Genomic DNA, 25,044 nt, shown 5'->3' on the forward strand with positions numbered 1-25,044 from the left:
CCACTCGTGTGTAATCATTCAGGCAGCAATCACATGCAAGTGATCGGCCCTGTAAGCAGACTGCCTGCGTCCAGGGCCAATCAATGACGCAGTTAGCTGTGAGAGGCCCGCAGGGGTTCTGGCAGCCTATTGCTGACCAGGTGCATTTGCAAGTGTGAATTCCTCCTTAACCAGTGGGGGACATTAAACAAAGCAAACTGGGTGAAAGCTCAGCTGTTTACAGGACGGTGACAATAATCCTACAACATTGGGAGCTGGTGGGATAGCATTGTCACTCTATTAACCACTTCAATACCAGGCACTTTCGCCCTTCCTGCCCAGGACAATTTTGAGCTTTCAGCGCTGTTGCACTTTGAAAGACAATTGCACGGTCATACAACACTGTACCCAAACTATATTTTTATAATTTTCTTCCCACAAATAGAGCTTTCTTTTGGTGGTATTTGATCACCTCTGCGGTTTTTATATTTTGCTAAACAAACTAAAAAAGACCAAGATTTTTGAAAAAAAAAAAAGTTTTTCTTCGTTTCTGTTATAAAATTTCTCCTTCACTGACGGGCACTGATGAGTGGGCACTGATCAGGCAGCACAATCGGCACTGATGAGTTGGCACTGATAAGGTGGCACTGATGAGGAGGCACTGATATGTAGAAATGTAGAATTGATGGGCACTGATAGGCAGCACTGATATGCAGCACTGATGGGCACCGATAGGTGGCACTGATATGCAGCACTGATGGGCACTGACAGGCAGCATTGATGGGCACTGACAGGCGGCACTGATGGGCAGCACTGATTGGGCAGGTACTGACAGGTGTTAATGCTGGGCACTGGTGGGCACTGATTTGCACTGTGGTGGGCACTGATTGGCACTTTATTGGGCACTGGCAGGGGGTTATGATGGGGCACTGACTGGGCACCGATTGGTAGCTTATGGGTACATTTGATGGGGGCTGTGCTGATAATCAGTGTGCTGATTATCAGCACAGACCCCCCCTCTGACAGGGAGAGCCACCGATCGGCTCTCCCTGTCAGCGTGAACCGAGGTATGCCGTTTACTGGCACTTCCTGGTTCTCGCGATGATCAGCTGTGATTGGTCACAGCTGATCACGTGGTAAGAAGCCTCTGTCAGAGGCTTCTTATCACGATCGGAGATGCAGCGTGTCAGATTGAACCGTGATGCCGCGCGCCCCCGCATGTTATCCTTCTGGACGTCATATGACGCCCAGTTAGGATAACAGAACCACTTCCCTGCCGTCATTCTGTTATAGGCTGGGCGGGAGTGGTTAAAGAGGGTCCTCTGAGAGAGGATGATATTTTTGCTAAAATGCAATGCCCGCGATACTATGTTTAGTGGTACGGAGGCAATATCTGCAATATCAGCACCAATCGCTCACTGTGTTCATTTAGGGTGGTGTGTTTATTCAAGATGGTGAGCCCCCCCTGCTCACCATCCTGAAATAACCTGCATGTGTGTCCTGAACAGCTTGCCAGCAGGAGAGGAAAGGAGGGAAAATAGTAGCGCTGCAGGGGAAAGGGGCACACAGGGGTCCCAGACAGCTGGGGAAGGGGGTGCAGATACTAGAACCGATCCTCCTGCAGTGCAGCCGGAGGAAGAGCAGTAGAAGCCAGCAGCACTGCTCAAGAGTCAGCAATAAAGCAGTATGCTGGGCCTTCTGCTTGACAGGTGCCCTGGCCCACCTTTTGAGCTGAGGAGGCCTGGGCCCAGAACAGGAGTGCTGGTTGTACTGCCTTATCAGCCGCATTTTTTAAAAAAAGCTTGCAAACGTCACACACAGGACCCACACAACTATGAACCTTGGCTGATACTTTTACACGCTACTGTGTGTAAGTTAAGTTATCATTAAGTTATCATTATGTAAAAATCGCATAGCTTTTGCTGCATTTTATGGTACAGTCAAATGAAAATTTCTGTACTGAAAGTAATGAAATCTTGAAATATGTTGTGCATTATTATAGATGTATAGTGGACTATATTTTATGCCTGTTTTTGCATTGCATAATCTTGTTAAAGTACACAATATATAGAAAAACAGGGTGGGTGCACCGACCTTGCGCATTACCAAAGATACATTTTATTTAAATAAAAACAAGAGTCATACTCACAAACGTTAAAAAGAAGGCTTAACATTGCTCCAAGAATTCGGAACTGTGTCTTCTAGACACCTGCAACCTGGACCAGATATTAGGAGGAACCAGACGGTATAGCAAACGGCTTACGTGTTACAAAGGAGTTACAAGATAGCTATGGTACCCCCTCGTAGCGCGTAAGCCGTTAAGCAATGTTAAGCCTTCTTTTTAACGTTTGTGAGTATGTCTCTTGTTTTTATTTCAATAAAATTTATCTTTGGTAATGCGCAAGGTCGGTGCGCCCTCCCTGTTTTTCTATATGTTTCAGCTCTAAGGATACCCATTGTTCTGAGGAGGGCAGCAAGACCTTTGACTTTCCATATTGTTACCAACAGGTTGGCTACACCAGTTACATATGGACTTAGCTCCTGAGTGCAGGAGAGTGTTTTGTAAAGTACACAATAATACAAATGAAATACAACCTCCTACAAAGCTTCTTCTACAGGTATTAGGAATTGAGGTATGCATTGAACACCCAGTTTAGGGATCAGGATGTCTGAATGTCTAATTACCTCTCATTAGGATTTGTAGATTCCAAGGACATTAGTATGCAATAAATAGGAATACAAAGGTTCTCATTCTTTGCATTCAAAGTCGGGTAAAACACACCAAGCAGTAAAGTCCAAATGATTGTCCTATAATACCCTCTATGTCTGATGACATTTTAAAGACATTTGAACCTCTTACCTACGTTAAACTCTTCCTACTAAATGTTATTTATCAAGCCTATTTAACGCCAAGCGCCTACAACAAATGGGATGCATCCCCACTATGAATTGTCTGAGACTTACACAACCTTATGAAGGCTTTTGTTGATTTGATTTGGTCCTGTCTGGTGATATCTACCTACTGGAAAGAAGTAGCTGCCATGTTTACTTGTTAATCTTTATTGTTCTATCTGCACACGTGGGACATTTAACACATCCCAGGATACTACATGACGAGTCTGCCAGTGCTACATGATCTCAAACATGCCCAGCGGGGAGGCAGATATGAAATAACAGGAGGTCACAGTCTGCTCCCACATCCAAGATAGTGGCGCCAAGAATCTGAAACCTGGTGAAGACAGTGCTGGACTCCACAAGCTGCTTGTTTCCTAAAAGTCAGAAGCTACAGTATTTGTAGCTGCTAACTTAAAAAATGTTTAAAAAATCAATAAAGTGCCTACAAATATCCGAAAATCTGTGCGGGCTTGGAGTAAATCAGTTCTTACTTTTAACAGTGCTGAGACCCACTGATTGTTGATGGATGCCCTGAAACTGAATGATGTACTATACGATGTTACCTGCATTGTAAATATTTTCAAATGGGAAGACATATGAAATGGGGACTTGTTTGTATCGCTTCTCAGCCTTTCAGCTAAGATCTAGTATCTGTTCTTATCAGTGTCTTGTAGGGGTGCTCCACTGTCATTCCAGCCTTTTCGTAGGAATGGCTGGCTGTATAATATCCCTGCTGCTATGATGGGGCTCTGAAGGCTAGTACCAGCTGGAACAGACACCAGGGCGCCCACAGGCAGTTGGAGCATGGGAGTTACTCCCCCAGAAAAAGTGGATGGCCCCAGTTCCTCCTGATTTGAATGGGTCTACCTTGTGTGGCCATGGGTTTTGAAGGCAGAAACACAACTAAGAGAGTTGGCGGTGCCCCCTGTGAGTGGTGGCCACAAGGGTACTCTTAGTAACACTTGGGTGTGGGACCCCACTGTGTGAACAGACACCTGGTCACAGCACTAAATACATATATGTCCTCCATGTGCTAGGCTTTTTGGCTAAATCCGGGGCAGTTTTTGCTACCAGGCCTCAAGGCCTAGCCAGTGCATACTGCATGGCCACTATCTATTTTTCTCCTTCACATTTGTCACCTTTTCACTTTTGTGTGTGTTTTTTCACTGGATGAAGGGTGTGGTCCTCGAGCCTATCCTGAAGTCTAGGGGGAGGATGTATGACCATTAGGCTCCTTCCTCCCCTGAACTTGGGGGGTTTCTCTTCGGTAGAGCCCCTCAACCTAGTACTCGTTGGTTGGCTTTGGCTGACCATAAGGAGGGGTCCGCCGGGCCTTTCGGCTAGGTGGACCATGTTTGAAACTGTGTCCCTGTCAGGAGCCTTGTGCCCCGGGGGTTCAGGGTAAGGTCCTACCCCTTCAGGGGGTGGATAAATAGCACAACCTTAAAGTGTTTATTACCCCAACATTTTATATTCCTGATATGTGCCTGCTGTACCATGTACTTGTATGAAAAAAGTATCCTGTTCTCTTTGCATTGCTTCCTTTATATGAAATCCCTGGTGTTTCTGACAGTTCCTCTGCTTTCCTATTAAGAACTGACCACACTAAGCAGGAGAGAACACCGTGGTCAGTTTTCTAGCTGTGCTGGGAACTCAGTGTACTCTCCTCCAATGATCAGACTTCTCCTGACCCCCCCCCCCTCCTCCCGTTGCACAGCCATTCACTGGGAAGCTCAGGGTACTGCTGCTTCTCCTCCCCCCAGCTCTTATACAGCTGAGAACAAAGGGAATGTGATCAAAAAGGGAAAAATAGGTATTTATAATGTATTTTTATATCTATACATAAATGTTTTTCCTTTCAGGCCCGGTTCACACTGGTGCGATGCGGCAAACCCTGCAAATCCAGTGTGGATTTCCGCATTGCACCTGAATCGCCGGCGGTTCACACTGCCCTCTGTGAACTGCTGTGGGTGTCAATACAAAGTTAATGACACCCACAGATCAGTTCGCAGATCGCAGTGCGTACTGTGAATTCGACAGGAATAGGATCGCATGAGTTTGAACACCCATGCGATCAGATTCTTGTGCGGACAAAAAAAAAAGGGTCCTGCACGAGTTTGGTCCGAATGCGATGTGAATTTAGCCATATAGTTTGTATGGCTGAATTTGCATCGCACAGACATCGCATGCGATCGGCACAGCAATGCGGTGCGAATCACATGCGATGTCTGGCATCGCACCAGTGTGAACCGGCCCTCATATCTATTTTAAATGGAATGGGTTGTTTTACAAGGTGATCGTTTACAATCACTTTAAGTGCACTTTTTTGTGTGTGTTTTGTACACCTAAGGGCTTTTGTTTTTACACACCACCCCCTATTATTATTTTGTTTATTGCTTCGAGGGAAACAATGTCTACAAGCATTTGATTGACAATCCTGTACAAGCACCATGTATGCAATAAACAGTGTTAAATTTTTTTTTTTTTAAATGGACGTAGTTAATTCTTCTACTTATCAATGCACTGAGGTTTAAAAATGCAATATATTTTTTGGAAACTAGATGTAAACTCAGTAAATATAACCTCAATTGTTAGGCATTTGCAGGGATAAATTATGACCAGTGTAAAATTCTCAACTCATTCCTGTACCTGAGGTGCCACAAGTGTGGCAAAAAAACTCGGCCATAGAAATGAGCGGCTGTATGCCCATGTACTTGTGTAAACGCCAATGCCTCTGCGCATCAGCGTTTAGCCATGCATGCGCGTAAGCCGTATTTTGCGTTCTGAAATGAATTTGTAGACAGATCTAAATGTGCTAGTAGTTATATGACATTGCAACAAAAGAACAAAAAAAAAAAATCTGTAGGTAAAAAAGGATGCATTTACAAAACAGAAACCATATCATATTGCAAACTCCTGCAGAAACCTGACTGAGCAGGACAAAGGAATGCCATCCACGAGTACAAACTTGAAAGCAACTTAGTGGTAAAAGACAGAACCAAATAAAGAGACTGGGGAGGGGAGACGAATGACAAAGGAGGGAGACAAATGGACAGCAGAGATTTCACTTATATGGTAACATGGCCTGTGAATGGGACTTTCAGTTTCGTGTCCTGCTGCTGGGGGACTCTGGAGTTGGGAAGACTTCTCTCTTACGCAGATATACTAACGATGAATTTACGGAGACAACAGGACCCACGGTAGGGGTAGACTTTTGTTGTCGAATAGAAGAACCAGAGGATGGAATTAAAGTCAGACTGCAGTTCTGGGATACAGCTGGCCAGGAGCGATATCGGTGAGCCAAATTGTGTGTATGTGCAGCTATTATAGCGGAAATCCAAACAGCTACATACACAGATATTTAATAGATATGGGCCTTTCACCTGCCCAAAGATTTGCTTTTCTATCCATACAGTCCTGTCTGGCAGGGCAAGTGACTTGTTTTCTTTTCTGTTGCGGTTTAGTAACACTTAGGCCTGGTTCACACCTATGCATTTTTTTAGTGCATTTTCAGTATTGCGGAAACACGCTACAGTCAGTTTAACATGGTTTCCTATAGGTCACGTTCGCATCTGTGCATTTTATGGAAGAGGCCAGGGATTTTCTTTCTGGTTTTTGATTCCATAGACTTTAATGGATCAAAAACACGTATTGAAAAACGCAAAATGCACCTGGAATATGCAAACTGCAACCTGCATAGGTGTGAACCAGGCAGTTGTGTTGCAGTGCAAGGGACATACTGATAGAAGGAGAGTACAGAGCACTCAAATGATGAGCTCATCAGTATGCTGCTTCTGCTTAGAGTTTCTATTCACAGGGTGGGGTAGGGAAAAGAACTGTAAGTCCATTTAACATGGTTTCCTATGCAGGGCCGTCTTAAAGGCAGGGCAAAACAGGCAGCTTCCCTGGGCCCTTTCATTGTTGTGGGGCCCAAAGCAGCCGCCCGCCTCATACTATCATGCCAACTATCCCAGTTTAAATTCCCTTGTCCTTTGAAGTTTTAGTCCTGTGCTGTGTCCCGATATCTCAGTGTGAAGTGCTGGTACTAATGCTGCCCAGCTCTGCCCTATGGTCGTGTATAGATGACTCACCTGCAGACCCTGTGCTTACATGTAAATAATCGGAATTCATAAGTAAATAGTTGCGGCTGGCGGCATTGAGATGTAAATAAAGGCGGCATTCATATGTATATCATGCCCCCCTGCAATGAGGAGATGATGTGCTGTAACCTCTAGCAACCAATCAGTGAGCAGTATTACTGTACAGTAATCTCTAGCAACCAATTAACAAGCAGAAATCATTTGCTGTAACCTCTAGCAACTAATCAGTGAGCCATAATGTGTGCTGTAACCTCTAGCAACCAGTCAGTAAGCGGTAATGATACACTGTAACCTCTGGCAACCAATTGCAATCGCTGCCTGATCTGATACAGTAAACTAATTTTAAGTATAGCTGCTATTTATTGTATGTCTCAGAGCAGGTGGAGAGTGAAATTGCATAGGGGGGGCCAAGAAATTTTTTTGTCCAGGGTCCAATCAATATGAAAGGTGTGTCCATAACTAACCGTTATGGACACAAATTGCTGTTTGCTGCTGATTCTTGTTTACGGCGGTGCTATAGTAAACATAGGTTCTGCAAACAGGCGTATACAAAAAAAATAGGAAATCTTTCTAACACTCAAATTTGCTGCATATTTTCTCGTGTGCAATTGCAAATAAAGATTGTAGTTGGCTGTCCTCTATTGCATAGTCTAAGGCCCCATACACACTATAAGATTTTCTGCAGATTTTTGTCTTCAGATTTACCAAGACCATGTAGTGCAAGGACCTGCCTGACTGCATACAAATTAAAACTCTAATGCCGTATACACACCAACGGACTTTTCGACGGGACGAATCCCTTCGGACAATCCGACCGTGTGTAGGCTTCATCTGCAACTGACTTTTTTTGGTCAAAAATCAGACGGACTTTAGATTTGGAACATGTTTCAAATCTTTCCAACGGACTTGAGTCCGGTTGAAAAAACAGCTCGTCTGTATGCTAGTCCGACGGACGAAAACTGACGCTAGGGCAGCTATTGGCTACTAGCTATCAACTTACTTATTTTAGTCCGGTGTACGTCATCACGTACGAATCCGTCGGACTTTGGTGTGATCGTGTGTAGGCAAATCCGTTCGTTCGAAAGTCCGTCGGAAAGACCGTCGGACCTTTGATGCAGAAAAGTCCGCCCGTATGTACACGGCATTAGATCCATTTCACACAGGCGGCTGTTCTGCCGCTGTAAAAAGCATGTTTTGTTATTTTGAAATTCAAAGAATCCTTGCAGTTGTATAATGCGATTAGCTGCATTTACATGCGGCTGCGTTTAGCTGTGTTGGAAAATTCTTGCCATTTCTGATGTGCTTCCTGTTGTTTTTCTTTCTTTGTTGCTGCTGCTATCCACAGGAGAAATAGTACACTGCGATTACCTGCAGATAGCTGGGCTAAATCATTCCTGGACGCAGTCAACTTTATTTTTTCTATTTGCACCAAACCGCATGTAACAAAACCGTCGCTAAACGCAGTGTGTGAATGGGGCCATAGGAAAGCATTGTGTGCATTTAGCTGTGGTAGATAACTTCATCTGTCTTCAGCTAAAAGCATAATTCTATCCGCCCGTGTGAAAGGGGCCTAAAGGTTTGACCTCCTATTATATGGTTTTGGTAAATCTGAAGTCAAAAGTCTGCAGAAAATCTAATAGTGTGTATGGGCCTTTAGTTTAGGTTTTTAACACACCATTGCATTTACTGTGCAGAATGTGGCGATTAAGACCCCATACACACTATTCGATTTTCTGCAGATTTTTGTCTTCAGATTTACCAAAACCATGTAGTGCAAGGGCCTGCCTGATTGCATACAAATTGAAACTCTTAAAGGTTTGACCTCATATTATATAATTTTGTTAAATCTGAAGACAAAAATCTGCAGAAAATCTAATAGTGTGTATGGGGTCTAAGGCTGGATTCACACATATGCGGCCGAGGTTTCAGTGCAGCAGTCCGGTGCAGTTCTTTTCACTGGTAAAGATGCAGATTTTCACCTGAAATCATACCTGAACCGGACCCAGAAACGCACAGGACCATAGGCGTGTGCAAGGGGTGTGCCAGGTGTGCCTGGGCATACCCTAATCACTATGTGCATTGCCGATTCCCCCTACTCCTCTCCCCCCGGCTTCTGAGGGGAATGTTTCAGGATGGAGAGCTGGGGAAGGGGCTAGTAAATATGTAATTTACCGACCCCATCCTTTTCTAAATGAACTGAACACAGTGAACACACTCGCTCACTGTGTCCATTCACAACTGAAGCATAGTAAACTGTGTTTATTATGCTTCAGTTTGTGAATGAACAGGAAGCCACTCAGCATAGAGCACTTCCTATTCATTTACTGCCCCGTGCAGCTGAGGCTGCAGAGAAAGGCATGTGTGTTTGTGCTTTGGGGTGCACACCCTAATGCTATAGGCTGCGCACACCTATGCACAGGACCCTTTTAAAAACAGCACCACGGATGCCCCAGACATGTGCGAACCGGCTCTATTGAAAGCCGGTGCAAGTCACGTTATGCAGAGTGGATGCAGTTAAAACTGCATCCAATTCGCATATATGTGAACCAAGCCTCACAGTTCAATATTAAGGCTGGGTTCACACAGATTTCCTCCCCCATCCAATTCGCTTGATAGGAGACTGTGATTGGCTCTCAATGGAGCTGGTTCACACAGCTCCGGGGCGGCTGCGCAGCGAATTGCGTAGCGGTCCTTTGTGTCTTTGGTTCTGTTTCAGGTCTGAATTCAGGCAAAAATTTGGGCCCGATTCCTCCCTGAAACAGAGAACTGGGATGCACCGGACCCCCTGCTTTCAGCCGCACTTGTTTTAAGTGTGAACCCAGGCTAAATTGTTTTTCTTATTCCTTATTAAAGAAGATGCCACAAATGCTAGACTGCACAAAAACAATGATGATGCTTGGTCATTGTGTGTAGTGCGATGTAACAAAAAAGCCAAACCTTGTTATTGTACAGGATTTATATAGTGCTAACAGTTTGCACAGCACTTTACATAATGAAGGCAGACAGTACAATTACAATACAAATGGAATCAGAGGGCCCTGCTCGTTAGACCTTACAATCTACTTTGGGAGTCATTTAATAAAAGCAATAATCCACAGAACGTCTCTCATTGTTCGGACTGCTGGAAACTGATAAAAATCTATTGCCCTTGTTTTGGGATATGACTCAGCTGTGCTCCCTGCTGACTTTTTCTAAAGGCCTTCGGCATCCACGAAAGTCCCTAGTGGGTGGGGGGAGGTAAACTCATCAAAGCCCTACTTCTCTTCTGTGCTCATTAGCAGGGCACAACAAAGATGTGTGTATAAAAACACCAGTTGTTAAAGAGCCATACAATATTAAAATGACCTATACAGACAGACATACTGCATGGGAGGTGGCATGATTTTAAAGGTGTACTCTTTATTTATTACAGGTACTTGTAGTATCTCACGAAACTGAGTACACCCCTCACATTTTTGTAAATATTTTATTATATCTTTTCATGTGACAACACTGAAGAAATGACACTTTGCTACAATGTAAAGTAGTGAGTGTACAGCTTGTATAACAGTGTAAATTTGCTGTCCTCTCAAAATAACTCAACACACAGCCATTAATGTCTAAAGCGCTGGCAACAAAACTAAGTACACCCCTAAGTGAAAATGTCCAAATTGGGCCCAAAGTGAAAATGTGCAAATTGGGCCGAAAGTGTCAATATTTTGTGTGGCCACCATTATTTTCCAGCATTGCCTTAACCCTCTTGGGCATGGAGTTCAGCAAAGCTTCACAGGTTGCCACTGGAGTCCTCTTTCACTCCTTCATGACGACATCACAGAGCTGGTGGATGTTAGAGACCTTGCACTCTTCCACCTTCCGTTTGAGGATGCCCCACAGATGCTCAATAGGGTTTAGGTCTGGAGACATGCTTGGCCAGTCCATGACCTTTACCCTCAGCTTCTTTAGCAAGGCAGTGGTCATCTTGGAGGTGTGTTTGGGGTCGTTATCATGTTGGATTACTGCCCTGCGGCCCAGTCCCCGAAGGGAGGGAATCATGCTCTGCTTCAGTATGTCGCAGTACATGTTGCCATTCATGGTTCCCTCAATGAACTGTAGTTTCCCAGTGCCGGCAGCAATCATGCAGCCCCAGACCATAAGACTCCCACCACCATGCTTGACTGTAGGGAAGACACACTTCGCTTTGTACTCGTCACCTGGTTGCCGCCACACACGCTTGACACCATGTGAACCAAATAAGTTAATCTTGGTCTCATCAGACCACAGGACATGGTTCCAGTAATCCATGTCCTTAGTCTGTTTGTCTTCAGCAAACGGTTTGCAGGCTTTCTTGTGCATCTTCTTTAGAAGAGGCTTCTTTCTGGGACCACAGCCATCCAGACCAATTTGATGCAGTGTGTGGCGTATAGGCTAACCCCACCATACCTTCAACCTCTGCAGCAATTCTGGCAGCACTTATACGTCTATTTCCCAAAGACAACCTCTGGATATGACGCTGAGCACGTGCACTCAACTTCTTCGGTCGACCATGGCGAGGCCTGTTCTGAGTGGAACCTGTCCTGTTAAAGCGCTGTATGGTCTTGGCCACCGTGCTGCAGCTCAGTTTCAGGGTCTTGGCAATCTTCTGATAGCCTAGGCCAGTGATGGCGAACCTTGGCACCCCAGATGTTTTGGAACTACATTTCCCATGATGCTCAACAATGCTGCAGATTGCATGAGCATCATGGGAAATGTAGTTCCAAAACATCTGGGGTGCCAAGGTTCGCCATCACTGGCCTAGGCCATCTTTATGTAGAGCAACAATTCATTTTTTCAGATCCTCAGAGAGTTCTTTGCCATGAGGTGCCATGTTGAACCTCCAGTGATCAGTATGAGAGTGAGAGCGATAACACCAAATTTAACACACCTGCTCCCCATTCACACCTGAGTCCTTGTAACACTAACGAATCACATGACACCGGGGAGGGAAAATGGCCAATTGGGCTCAATTTGGACAGTTTTACTTAGGGGTGTACTCACTTTTGTTGCCAGCGGTTTAGACATTAATGGGTGTCTGTTGAGTTATTTTGAGGGGGCAGCAAATTTACAGTTATACAAGCTGTACACTCACTACTTTACATTGTAGCAAAATGTCATTTCTTCAGTGTTGTCACATGAAAAGATATAATAAAATATTTACAAATATGTGAGGGGTGTACTCACTTTTGTGAGATACTGTATGTAGCGCCATGAATTTACGCAGCTCTTTACAATTATATTGCACATTCACATCAGTCCCTGCCCTCAAGGAGCTTACAAACTTAGGTCCCTAACTAATATTCATACACATACTAGGGCCAATTTAGACAGGATCCAATTAACCTACCAGCATGTCTTTGGAGTGTGGGAGGAAACCCAAGCAGGCACAGGGAGGACATGCAAACTCTAGGCAGGTAGTGCCGTGGTTGGGGATTCAAACCAAAAACCTTAGTGCTGCTAGGCAGAAGTGCTAACCACTTAGCCACTGTGCTGTGTGCTCTTTAGTCCTACCATCCTCTTTTTTTTTTTTTTTTTAATTATTCATTCATTCATTCATTCATTCATTCATTCATGATTTGGCAATTCAGTGATCACCATCTACTTTTTCTGGATCTTTACGTTTTCTCCCAGTTAGTTTTTTTTAGATATGTGTGCAATAGTAATTGCCTTAATGTAAACTATCGTATCAACGTGCACTGATGTTTTAAAAAGGAAAAAAAAAAAAAACAGTTAAGCTGGCCATACACTAGTGGACTTTTGAAAAAAAAAATGTTTGTACTAAGGCCAGCCATAGATGGAGCAAATTTCTTGGAAAGAAATTCACTGGTCTCCCCTTCCAACACAGTGTTGACAGTGAAAACCCTCCAGCCGAGCCATTGTCTTCTCCTGGCAGGGAAGCGGTCTATGCCAGGAGACCACAGTGACTATAAGAGCTGCTAGCGATAATCGCAAATGAAATCCGGGAGGCTGGTTGTACCCAAGTTGATCGATCAACTTAGGTACATTCAGCCTGGCAATACATGGTTCAAATCTCAGGCGGTTGCTGCTGAACCAGCCAAGATTCAAACTGTTTATGGCTGGCTTAACACTCATGTGAAAACTACTGTATTAGTACATTTTGGATTTGACAAATGTCGCTCAAAAGTACTTACATTTTGTTTGCTTTTAACATTTGATTTTGGATTGAATAGACTTTGCTGAACCAAAACCACATTTAAGCCCGGTACACATCATCAGTGCACACCCCAGTGGGTTGAACAGAAAAAAATCTGCCAGCTCCGGTCGGAGCCGCTGTACTAATGATCCATTGTTTGTACAGAAATCTCCTCCACTAGAACACTCTGATCAGTACTCTCAGCCATTGGAAAGTCACCTGAAAGCTAAAGCAGAAGAAAAAAAAACAATGCAACCACCTTTTTAACGTTGCCTTGCCACTGCACTTGTTTTTCTTGCATAGTTTCTAATAAATCTCAAGTAAATATATTTTTCTTTTTTTTTTTTTTTCAAAGTGGTCATATGACTGCAAAGCTCCAGTGAGTGTGTTTACCTGTGGAGGGCTAATAACACCACTGAATCCTTTGAGCAGTGATGTCATCTCACTGATGTCCATAGATCTAAGGCATTGTGGGCCTTAAAAGAATTTGTGCCATTCAGCAACACAGGCACGCTTGCTGGAGCTTTGCAGTCATGTGACTGCTTGGAAAAAGTCGAATAAACAAATGTTTTTTACTTGGAGATTTATTAGAAACTATATGCAGGAATTCTAAGAGCGATGGGGAGGCAACATTTAAAAGGTGGGAGATGTTATGCCTTTACTACTACTTTAAACAAGAACTGAATGTAACTAACAGAATAACTTGACAAGGCAACACAGAACATAATATATTGTGCACATTTCTGCTGTCCTGGAAGACTCCTGGAAAATTAGTTATTGGGTAACTCAGTTGCCCCCAATCATCTTCCAAGACAGCACATGAGAGGATATGTGAGACACTTACCAAGGCTAAAGCTAGAAGGACACTAGTGAACAAAGAAAATTACTCGACCATCCAAACACCATGGATGGATGAAACTATGGTGGCGGCTATTGTATTCTGACAGCCAGCACCCGCTCCAGTAAAAATACACAAACAATGATGTATCTGATTGGATGCAGGAGCAATTCAGTAAAGAATTTTCAGCCTGGCCACCCATGGAAACAATTTTGCCCGATTCAGCAGGAATCAGTCGAAATTTAATCTATGTATTGCAAGCATTATTCCTAACTGGAGAGTAGGGCAATCTGGATGTGTCAAACAACCATATCAAAAATGGACCAGTGCAATCGACTAGTTCACTGTCCATGCTGCAGCCAAAGACCTTTGGAATGACCTCTAAAGCTACTGGGAGGCTCTACTTTTAAAAGTATATACAGTATGGTCCAAAATGGTGTACACCTGTCCATGGTGTTCATTGATACTTTAGAAACTCTCTCCCAAACTTTTTACTCCAGAGGATCCCCTAAAATAATATTCAGGTCTGTGGGCATCCTTACTAAAACCAATTTGTTGGGGTCAATGACAAAAATGCTCCTTACATCAAGGGGTCAAGGTCAAGAGGAATAATGCCACACGTAAGCATTAAGGGTATACACGTTGTTTTTTTTTCAGCAGACTAAACTAAAAACAACTGAAAGGTCCCCACATCAACACAACAATGTGTCATGCAGGGATCTAAGCTATTGGACTACACCCCCCACCACCATACACCAGAATACACTAATCAGCGCTTGTAGGCATTGGCTGCAAGCACCAATCAAATGCTGGTTTTCCATCAAGACTGTTTGATGGAAGCTGGTCAACAGAGAGCGATACCATGTACCAGAAGTCGGTCAGTTCCTGCTGCACCAGCTGACTTTCAATATGTGTGTTCTGGGATTTACAGACAGCTTAAAATCGTCAAATGGCTGGTCACTAACCCACAGTTCAAGAAACCCTTAGCAACCTCTGGAGGAACCCTGCTAGAGAACAGACAATCTAGGTAAAGAAGTCCTGGGACTTTGTTTTCTTTCTTGCAGGTGGGTCATGATCATAAAGCAATTCTAAAAGATATCAAGCTATTTTTAGTTCTGCTTTAGAACACATCGGCTATTCTGACAGCCAGTACATGGCTGTCAGAGTACCCAAACAGCGGCTGCATCTAATCTGGGTTTTGCCAACAGGGTCAGCCATGGAACAAATTTCAGTTGAATTAGCAGGGAAAAATCTTGGACCATGTGTTGCCAGCTTTAAAATAATGTTCATGGACAATCAGAATTAGACTCCTGCATTTGCATACATTATCTCTCACCACAAAAGCAAATACAGATAATTCCAATCCTACATCATATAACGACATAAGAACTGCCTGAAGCAGTAATTGAAGTCATATTCAATTACTACAGTGTCCTGTTAGGAGGACTAGGCTGCATTAAACATACCTATTGACTTTTTCAATAAAACTTAGTAAAATACAAAATCAACCATAAAGGTTATAGGGAGAGCAAGTCATGATGTCTACAAGCTGCAACAATTCCCATAACCTGCACATTAACATGTACAGCAGTGTAAGGGCTTGTTCCCACTGGCAGTCAGGGGCTGAGGTGGAAGGGTGGGCAGATGACATCATGATCTCCACCTCAGCAAATAGGAAGCCTTGCAGTCATTCAGAAAATTACAATGCTTCCTGTGAATAGCTGAGCAGCGCCATTCCAGGAGTGCACAGGATGTTCCCGTCCTGCTGCTGGAACATAGCACGGTATACTGCATGTAGCTCATGATTACAGGTTATACAGGGGGCATATCTGTTAGTAAAGGTAATAATTCATTTGGACAAGTTTGGGCCACACAAACTATTTTAAAGTGAAAGAAATTTGGAGTTTGGCGTTAAAGCATCAGCTCCTGTCCCAGGCGGAGTAATACCAAGTGCACTTTAACTGGGACCTTTCTAGAAGCCTGTAGCGCGATATCAGCAGAAACTGGAGGAGGACCAGGTCAGAGTGTTGCAAAGCTCTAAGCAGGCTTCAGGAAACATTTTTTAAATGTTTTTTTAATGTTTGATCCCCAGGCTAGAGTTAAAGTCTGCTTTTGAAAAAAAGCTTCCAAATGCTATGGACCAGTTGCTGTACACACTGCACTTATAAATTCAAAGTGATGTCAGAAATCCTGATTTGCATACTAGAGTTGAAGCCAGGGAACTGAAAGGACAGCCTAACAACTAAAATTTTCTGGAAAAAAAAAAAAAAGAATGCAGATCAATAAAATTACAACTATTTACATGTTCAGAAGGACATTACTTTCATGATAGGTAAACTATCAGGCTGGAAATATGAGAGCTGCCATTACTGACCTGTTGTTGCAGGTGCAAGTTTCAGACTCCTCCTTTTTTCCCATTAGTGAGTCATGGGCCTGAAACAATCATCTATATAGCACATCTCTTGACATACCTGTTTAAGCTTAGTGACTCATCAATTAATGAGGGATATAAACATGACAACCATGGATCATGCACCCTCAAAAATAAAAATAATGGCAGCTTCTATATTCATTTCAGAACAGGTTTCCCTCATTGAATGAGGCTATGCCATGTGAGTAAATACTTGCTAGTCAAAAATTACTCTTCTGCTGAACAAGGGCTGTCTGTCATTGTAAAGTGTGCTAAAGATATCAAACTGCGCAGCAATAAAAGTGTTTGAAGTAGAACTCTAGACAAGGGGGTCGGTTTTCTAAAACTGGAGAATGCAAAATCTGGTGCCGCTCTGCATGGCAGCCAATCAGCTTCTAACTTCAGCTTGTTCAATTAAGCTTTGACAAAAAAAAAAAAAAAAACTGGAAGCCGATTGGTTTCAGAGCTTTTGTACTCTCCAGCTTTAGTAAATCAACCCCAATATTCTTATCTTACTTTTGGATATAATGACGAAGAGTTAGAGCTGGGTGTTCTATCGAGAAATGCCTCCCGTTGAAAAAGGCCCCGATGGGTCTGCGCAGTAACAAATGTCACTCCAGCTGATATGTTGATCAGCTGACGTGACGTAAACAGCGGACGTGCAGATCGTCGGAGCCCTTTTTTAATGGGAGACAATATTCGACGGCCACTATTCAAAGCTATACAAACAGTGGAGGGAGACCATACTTGTCAGATTGTGCCTCGCTGTTGCAGGGCGGGTTTTCTGTGTGCTGAAGGGCCGGTTTAGTCTGTGTTGCAGGATGGGTTTGGTGTGATTAATGGGCGGGTTTTGCCTGTGTCCAAGGGTGGGTTGCAACACACACAAAACCCGCCCCGCAACAGTGAGGCTCAATCTGACAACTACTTTCCCCCGTTGTTGGCATAGCGTCGGATAATGCCTCCGTTTATATGCGCTGTGTTGACGTCTCGCCAGCTAATGAACATATCAGCTGGCGTGACGTTTGTTACTGCGCATGCACTGACCCATCGGGGCCTTTTTTTGACGGGAGGCATTTCTCGATAGAACACCGGTCATGTTTTTATTTCCCATGTTCTGTCCCAAGGACAAAATATCCACAAAAGGGACACAGATAGCAATAAAAGCAGAGATCCTGACCTTTTTCACTCTATAAAAAAAAAAAAAAAAAAAAAAAAAAAAAAAAACTGAATTTATTGCTGTGTCCCCACTGAAGAAATTTCTATTCACTTACATAGGTTGAAAAAAGGCACAACCCCATCTAGTTAAAAACAAAACAAAAAAACAACCACCATACAATCCCATATACACAATCCTATACTCACAGTTGATCCAGAGGAAGGCAAAAAACCCCAGCAAAGCATGATCCAATTTGCTACAGCAGTGGAAAAAATTCCTTCCTGAACCCCTGAGAGAAAAATAGAGTATTCCCTGGATCAACTTTACCTATAAATGTTAGTACCCAGTTACAGAGTCACTGATAAGGTAGTACAGCCAGCCCTCCTGTACCAGGCACCATCAGTTCAAAAGGAAGGTTAGCTGTACTGCCTTGTGGATTCCCCTGCAGCGCTGCCGACTTTCTCCATATCTCTGTAGAGGGATCGGTTCTACATGCTTGCCAACTGTCCTGATTTTGCCTCTGAGTCTGCCGGGTCCTGAAACTCCCCCCGTTTCCCACCCCCATGGTCAGCAGTGTTGTCTCTCTTGCCAGCATTAAAGATTGAGGACTAAAGAAGTTCTCTGTCTGCTCTACCTCCTCCATGAGTTCTGACCTCTGCTCCCCCTCCCTCCCTGCCGTGCTCTGTTCACTGTAAATTCCAGTACTGGCTGCTGGGATTGAGACTGCCCCAGTGACATGACAAAAGTAAATGGAAATCACCCCAAAGGGGAAGCAACATGTTTAGTAAAGTTTTTTAAGGAAGCATGAAAATCAATAAAATGGGCCATCTGAAGAAGTATAACAAAGGATTGCAGTGCTCACATATTCTGTACCATACCTAATTTGCTATATGTTTACAGACAATGCAAATGAAAGCACACATTATGCTATACATCAGTCAGTTGTTCTCTGTCTTTCTTCTAGGGCGGTAACAAGGTCTTATTACAGAAATGCTGCTTGTGTTATCCTCTTATTTGATCTCACTGCTCATAAGACTTTTGAGAACATCCAAAACTGGTACCAGGAAGTTACAGAGCGGACCCAACCTCATCCACTGGTTTTCTTGCTGCTTGGAACCAAAAGTGACTTGCGGGATCTCCGAGAGGTCACCCGAGAGGAGGCCCAAAATATGGCAAACTCCATAAATGCTCCATATCTAGAGACTTCTGCACGAACTGGTAGCAATGTTTCCGCAGCGCTCTCCCTTATTTGCAGAGAGCTGCTACAAGCAGCAAGAGAAGAAAAACAGACAACAGTGGAGCGCAGCATAGTGGGATGCTCAACAGGCGAAGAAGTACAGAAACCGAGAACGCTATGCATATGCTGACAAGTATCAGGAAAATGCACAACTTTTGCTTTTCAGTTTGTTATGATAGTGTACCTCAAATGATAGTGTATGTTTCTAAAGTATTAAGACCCCCTTCACTTTTTTCAATTTTGTTATGTTGCAGCTTGATACTACAGTTGTTTAAATTCATTTTTTTTTCTTATTAACCTACACTCAGTACCCAATAATGACAATAAGTCATTAAGTGAAAACATTTATTAAATGAAAAACTGAAATATCACATGTACTTAAGACCCTTTTCTCAGTACTTTGTTGAAGCACCTTTGTCAGCAGTTACAGCCTAGAGTCTTTTTAGGTATGACACGGAAAGCTTTGCACACCTGGATTGGGGTATTTTCTGCCATTCTCCTTTGCAAATCCTCTCAAGCTCAGTCAGGTTGGATGGGGACCACTGGAGACAGCCATTTACAGGGCTTTCCAAACATGTTCATGGTTCATGGTCATGTTGGAAGGTGAATCTTCAGCCCGGTCTGAGGTCCTGAGCGCTGTGGAGCAGGTTTCCATAGAGGATATCTCTGTACTTTGCTCCATTCAGCTTTTTCTCAATCTTGACCAGTCGTCCAGTCTCTGCTGCTGAAAAAACACCCCCACAGCATGATGCTGCCACCACCATGCTTCACTGTTGGAATGGTATTGTGCAGGAGATGAGCTGTGCCTGGTTTCCTCCAGACATAATGTTGAGAAATTAGGCCAAACAGTTCAATCCTGGTTTCATCTTGTTCCGTACAGTCTGAAAGTCTTTTGGCAAACTCTAAGTGGGTTTTTATGTGTTTTGCACATGTAGCCACTCTGCCATAAAGCCCAGATTGGTGGAGAGCTGTAGTGATGGTTGTCCTTCTGGAACTTTGTCCCATCTCCACACAGAATCTCTGGAGCTCAGTCAGTGACCATCGGGCTCTTGGTCATCTCTTTTACTAAGGCCCTTCTCCCCAGATTGCTCAGTTTGGCCAGGCGACCAGCTCTTGGAAAAGTCCTGGCTGTGCCAAACTTCTTCCATTTGAGAATTATGGAGGCCACTTAGCTCGTGGGAACCTTCAGGGAAGCAGATTTTTTTTGTAGCTTTCCCCAGATCTGTGCCTTGCAATAGTCCTGTCTCTGAGCTCTGCAGGCAGTTCCTTTTGCTCTAATACAGTATGCATTGTCAGCTGAGGCCTTTTATAGGGTGCTTTCCAAATCATGTCCAATCAATTAATGTAATTTACCACAGGTGGACTCCAATCAAGGTGTAGAAACGTCTCAGCAACCTTCAAGAGAAATGGAAAGCACCTCAGCTAAATTTCAAGTCTTGTTGGAAAAGGTTTGAATATTTATGCCAATATGATGTTTTGGGTTTTCTTTTTCCATACATTTGCAAACATTTCTAAAAATTCTGTTTTCACTTTGTCATTATAGGGTACTAAGTGTTGATTAATGGTAAAAAAATGTAAGCAACCGTAGTATCAGGCTGAAACATAATACAATTGAAAAAGTGAAGGGGGTCTCAATAATTTATGAATGCATTGTATGTGTGTGCAGTTATTTAGTTGAATCCTCTCCTTGGCACAGCAGAAATATCAACTCAGTGTTAGGTTGCCTTTGCAGCTTAAGGGGGGGCAGTTGGTGGATGGTAAAAACACAGATCGATTACCTGCTTTTTTACCACCTTCCAACAAGTGTTGATGAGCATCTTTACCTCACATATCTCTTGCTCTCTGTGCTTAAGACAGCTGACATTCTGCATGGGCTATTGGAGAATAACAAAACATTTTTTGTTTTTTTTCAATGTAATCTTGACAGCACCTTGTTGTATATGTTTCTTATCAGCACTGAGGACAACCAGCATAAAGCGTGGTGCTTCAGCACTGACAAATAAATAATAATAAAAAAGTTAAGGCTGCACGATTCTAACAATTCAAGAGAGGAGAATCAAAGTTACATTTCTGTACTTGTATGGGTACTTTTACATACATATTCCTAAATGTTTTTAGACATTTTTGTTTCAAACGAACTTGTATTAACATTTACTATTTTAAAGCAGTTCTCTGGTACATTTTTGGTCTTCTTTAAAAAGATGATCCTTTGGTTTCTATGGTAATTTCACACAAAGACCAAGCGTGAATTACAACAACAATCTTTAATCAAACCACTTTCTTTTATATATACAAAAAGGAAAACGACAGTGTAACACTTCCCCTGCCAGAGGGTTCTGTAATGCACGACTAATAAAGGCAAGTCCACATTACTAGATGTGCAGTCTCTGTCCAAAAATGAGGCTCTTCTCTGAAGAGGTGGCTTCTGCATCAGTTCACTGCAGAATCATGGCGTCAACTTGGAAGTGCTGACCAAGAAAATCACGCTGTCCTACTTCTTCTGGGTCTTCTTAATGAGAGCCATTCTCTGTGATACAAACCAGACACAGTCATCAGGAGGAGAGTTAAGATAAATTTATGACCAATTATCTGTACTACAACCACAATTCCAAAAAAGTTGGGACGCTGTGTAAAATCTACATAAAAACAGAATGCAAAGGCGATGCTACATCGTGGTAAACATGGCCCTGTCTCAACTTTTTTGAGACATGTTGACATCAATTTCAAAATTACCTCTTTTTTTCCCGTTTAAACATTTGATGTTTTCTATTTTTTATGGTGAATAAAATATTTGCATAGAATGATTTGCAAATCATTGAATTCTGTTTTTATGCAGATTTTACACAGTATCCCAACTTTTTTGGAATTGGGTTTATACATAAATACCAAACAATAGGTATAATGAATGTGCTAGAAATGTGATCATTTTTATAATGTGTGTGTGTACAAACACATTAATATTTAAACATATTGATGAAGAGCAATCAGGGGGAGGCGTGTATGTTCTGTGTGTATCATACAACAGCATGGTCCTTCATCTAATTGACATGGCAGGCTGAGGTACCTGCTGAGGCACTAGAGGTAGAAGCTACTCACTTGAAACAATACCGCCCTCCCCCTTAACATCTGAACTTCACATTCTCAGTCAACATTGACTATTTTTTATCCTTATGCTGCTAGCATTGGTAAACAGGAAAATATATATTTACTATTTCTTCAGTTACTTCCTGGTTCCCAGGCCTAGACAAGTAATGTCATACATCCCAGGAGTCTTCAGGAGGGGTTCTCTCAGCTAAGCAAACCCTTCTGCCTGTATGCTCAAGTGGTATTCCAAGAAGTAAATCCTACATGAATCATCTGCCCTTACTCAAGATAGGGGGGTGGGGATATTTTTCAAAGTGATGTCGCTAGAAAATAAAGCATGGAGACATGGAGAGCATGGGGGAGTTTGCTTTGAATATTAAAAATTGATCAAACATTTTTGGTTTGTAGTGGGACAGGCATGTTTACATGCCGCAGAGCTTCACTTTGCGCCCGCTGCAATGTTGACCCGACATATATAGCGATCGGTGAATGGCAAGCTTGCCGAACGCTACACTTTCAAGTCAATGGGAAGGGCAGCAAACGCATTTGTCAGTAAAGATGGGATTAAAAAGCTGGTCTCTGGAGTGCAATCCAAATGTGGATTTGGCTTCAGAGGCAAGGGAAATTTAGACGCATGTCTAAATCTACCCTTAATTTACAGTCAGGATTATGTATTTGCTTCTACACAGGATGGATAAAAATCAATGGATTTAAAAAAAAAAAAAAAAATCAAAAACAATCAGATTTTTTTAATTTAAATCGATTTTTTTGATTTTTATCAAATTTATTTTAATAAAATGCTTTTGGAGTAAAAATCTATCTAAAAGATAGTTTTCTTTTTAAGATACATTAATAATTGAGTTTATTCAGCATGAAATGGAGCATGAGGCTGTATATTCTGAAATATTTAAATTTTTTGTAAACTCATTCAATGAATCCAAGCTCTGCCAGCTGAGATAACATGCACTGCATTGATGCATTCACACAATTTCACAGTAACCATGAGATAAAACAAAGTTCAGGAATATTCCTTTATCCCATTTTTTTCCAATCTATGTACACTGCCAACTGTATGATTAAATCGGTTCTGATAATTGCTGTTTTGCTAACCTGACAGCTTATTATTCTAAATAGGAAACCTTCATTTTGTTTGCCAATATTAAAGATTCTAACTACCAGCAAGAATAAGTCCTTATATTTAAAGAGCACCTGTCACTTCACATCCATCATGGCAGCGTCTGTTAGCGGCATTCACTCACCTGCTGCCGCCATGTCCCTCACCTTGTTGTGTCACTGCCGCATCACCAGCCGTCCCATTAAAGTGAATGAGACTGTCGGTGAGTCAACAGCGGGTCAGAGGAGGAGCCACTGCGGGACAGAGATGACAGTTGCTCTTTAAAAATTGTGATTTAAATCAAGCTATTTTACTAGTGATTTTAATCATGATTTAAATCAAATCCACCCTGCTTTAAAGTTCTACATAAATTCAGGAAAGTTATGAGCCAGTGTTTAAGCTTGAGGCTTTTCCCTTCATGGGAGGGTAACAAAGTTTAATGCAGTATTCTTTCTTAAGGAGTTTTGTAACCACTATATTCCAAATATGACTGTTTTCCAAAATAAAATATACAGTATATGTCATTTATATATAAACACTTTAGATGTCCTAACAAATCCCTTTTTACCTGTTTGTGGGCCTCAGTTGTGCATGCCTTCTTATAGGGCCTAATCTCTTCTGATCCGAACCCTGGGATCCACATGTTCCACTGTCGCTCTGGGTGGATGACAGAAAAGTTAGTGTCCTGTCTTAAACATGCAGAACCGTTGAATTCCTATTTCTATAAAGTTCCTGTCATAAACCAAACTTTTAAACCACATAAATACACAAGTGATTATGGCTGTTGCTATGTGGAAGGAATGCAAGTCTTACAGAGATATAAAGCAGCCCATTATTAGGCTTCATGTACACGGGACGTTGTTTAACCTCTCCTGAACGATTTAACTTGACAGCTAGAAACTGGCATCTAAAATGTCCGTTTAGCCGCTTTGCGTCTAGAAGCATTTGTTAAAATGAAAAACATCTGTAAACGAAACACTGCTAAACACGAGTTACAGCGCTTAGCAGCGTTTACAGGCATTTGGCGATTTCAAATGCCTCTGAACCCATTTTGTTGCGTTACAAAAAAATGCTTCTAAACTCAACTGCCTAGAAACGACTATAAACGACCCTGTGTACATGTACTGATAAGATAAAAGAGGAGAGTTCAGGGGCAACTAAAAAAAAAAAAAAAAAACGCCCAACTGCTCCTAAACGTCCGTTTACCAGCAGCAGTGTACATGAGGCCTTAGGCTTAACCTAATAACCATGTGTCATTTATTATATAAACATAATACATAACCACTATGTATCATTTAAATTGAATCTAAAGTCAAAACTTTTTTGTAGCTTTGGACAGTGTGGAAGGATTACAACTCCTGTTAACTTAACATCAACAAGAGTTATCAAATGCATATTATAATTCTGCACATACAGATATAAAATAAAAAACAAAACAAATCAAAAGGGAATACTGTAACAACAAAAAACAGGAAGTTTAAGATTTTTTCTACAAATCCAAGAACAGAAGATCGTGATACATATTAAAAATATGTGAAGAATGTCTCAGTGCAATGTGTGTGTGTGTGTGTCATAGATATACTGTAATTGAATCCTAGAAGTGTGGTCCCTTTTCTTTATAGGTCCTCTGCCAAACTGAATTTTATCCAGAGATTTCAGATCATATAAAAAGTAGTTGTGCTAATTGATTAGGGTTCATTTACACCATGAAGAACACTGCACACACGTTGTAGATCCTTGAGCAGGAAAAAAATCTGCACGTGATACCAGTGTTGTGTGGTGTGAACAGGGCGCATAGAGAACATTTTTTATTTTTTGTGCCCTTGCAGAATGCATGCAGAAAAACTGACATCTCTGCACCATGATGTGAACAAGGCCTTAGTGTTGCTGATAATTTGATGTTGATCACAATCCATGATATCTTTGTTTTAACTAGGTCAAAAGGTAGTATTGGAAGATTTTCATTATCTAGCTATGACCATTCTAGCAGCTAGGATTATATTATGAGATCAGTTTTCTGGTAGGTTTGGGTACATTACCAATAGGTTTGGTCAGCAGAGCTTCT

The 25,044-nt window shown here is 42.3% G+C and overlaps 2 protein-coding genes across 4 annotated transcripts in view; one reads left to right on the forward strand and one right to left on the reverse strand.

Moving 5' to 3' along the window:
- The first annotated feature begins 5,695 nt into the window (after positions 1-5,695).
- LOC141128739 (ras-related protein Rab-39B-like) lies at positions 5,696-20,948 on the forward strand. The gene is made up of 2 exons (XM_073616201.1): positions 5,696-6,169; positions 18,509-20,948. The coding sequence occupies exons 1-2, from the start codon at positions 5,955-5,957 to the stop codon at positions 18,909-18,911; spliced, it is 618 nt and encodes a 205-aa protein (XP_073472302.1). The 5' UTR covers positions 5,696-5,954; the 3' UTR covers positions 18,912-20,948.
- Positions 20,949-21,026: 78 nt separating this feature from the next.
- Positions 21,027-25,044, reverse strand: part of TAF12 (TATA-box binding protein associated factor 12) — a 44,364-nt gene continuing 40,346 nt past the window's right edge. For all 3 annotated transcript variants that reach the window (XM_073616198.1, XM_073616200.1, XM_073616199.1), the window contains 2 exons: positions 23,548-23,636; positions 21,027-21,308 (listed from right to left, as the gene is read on the reverse strand). In XM_073616198.1, the coding sequence (XP_073472299.1) occupies positions 21,273-21,308; positions 23,548-23,636 (125 nt within the window). In that variant the 3' untranslated portion in view covers positions 21,027-21,272. The remainder of the gene's footprint in view (positions 21,309-23,547; positions 23,637-25,044) is intronic.

The sequence above is a fragment of the Aquarana catesbeiana genome, linkage group LG02 (assembly GCF_042186555.1).
Source record: "Aquarana catesbeiana isolate 2022-GZ linkage group LG02, ASM4218655v1, whole genome shotgun sequence".
In the NCBI taxonomy this organism is placed as follows: domain Eukaryota; kingdom Metazoa; phylum Chordata; class Amphibia; order Anura; family Ranidae; genus Aquarana; species Aquarana catesbeiana.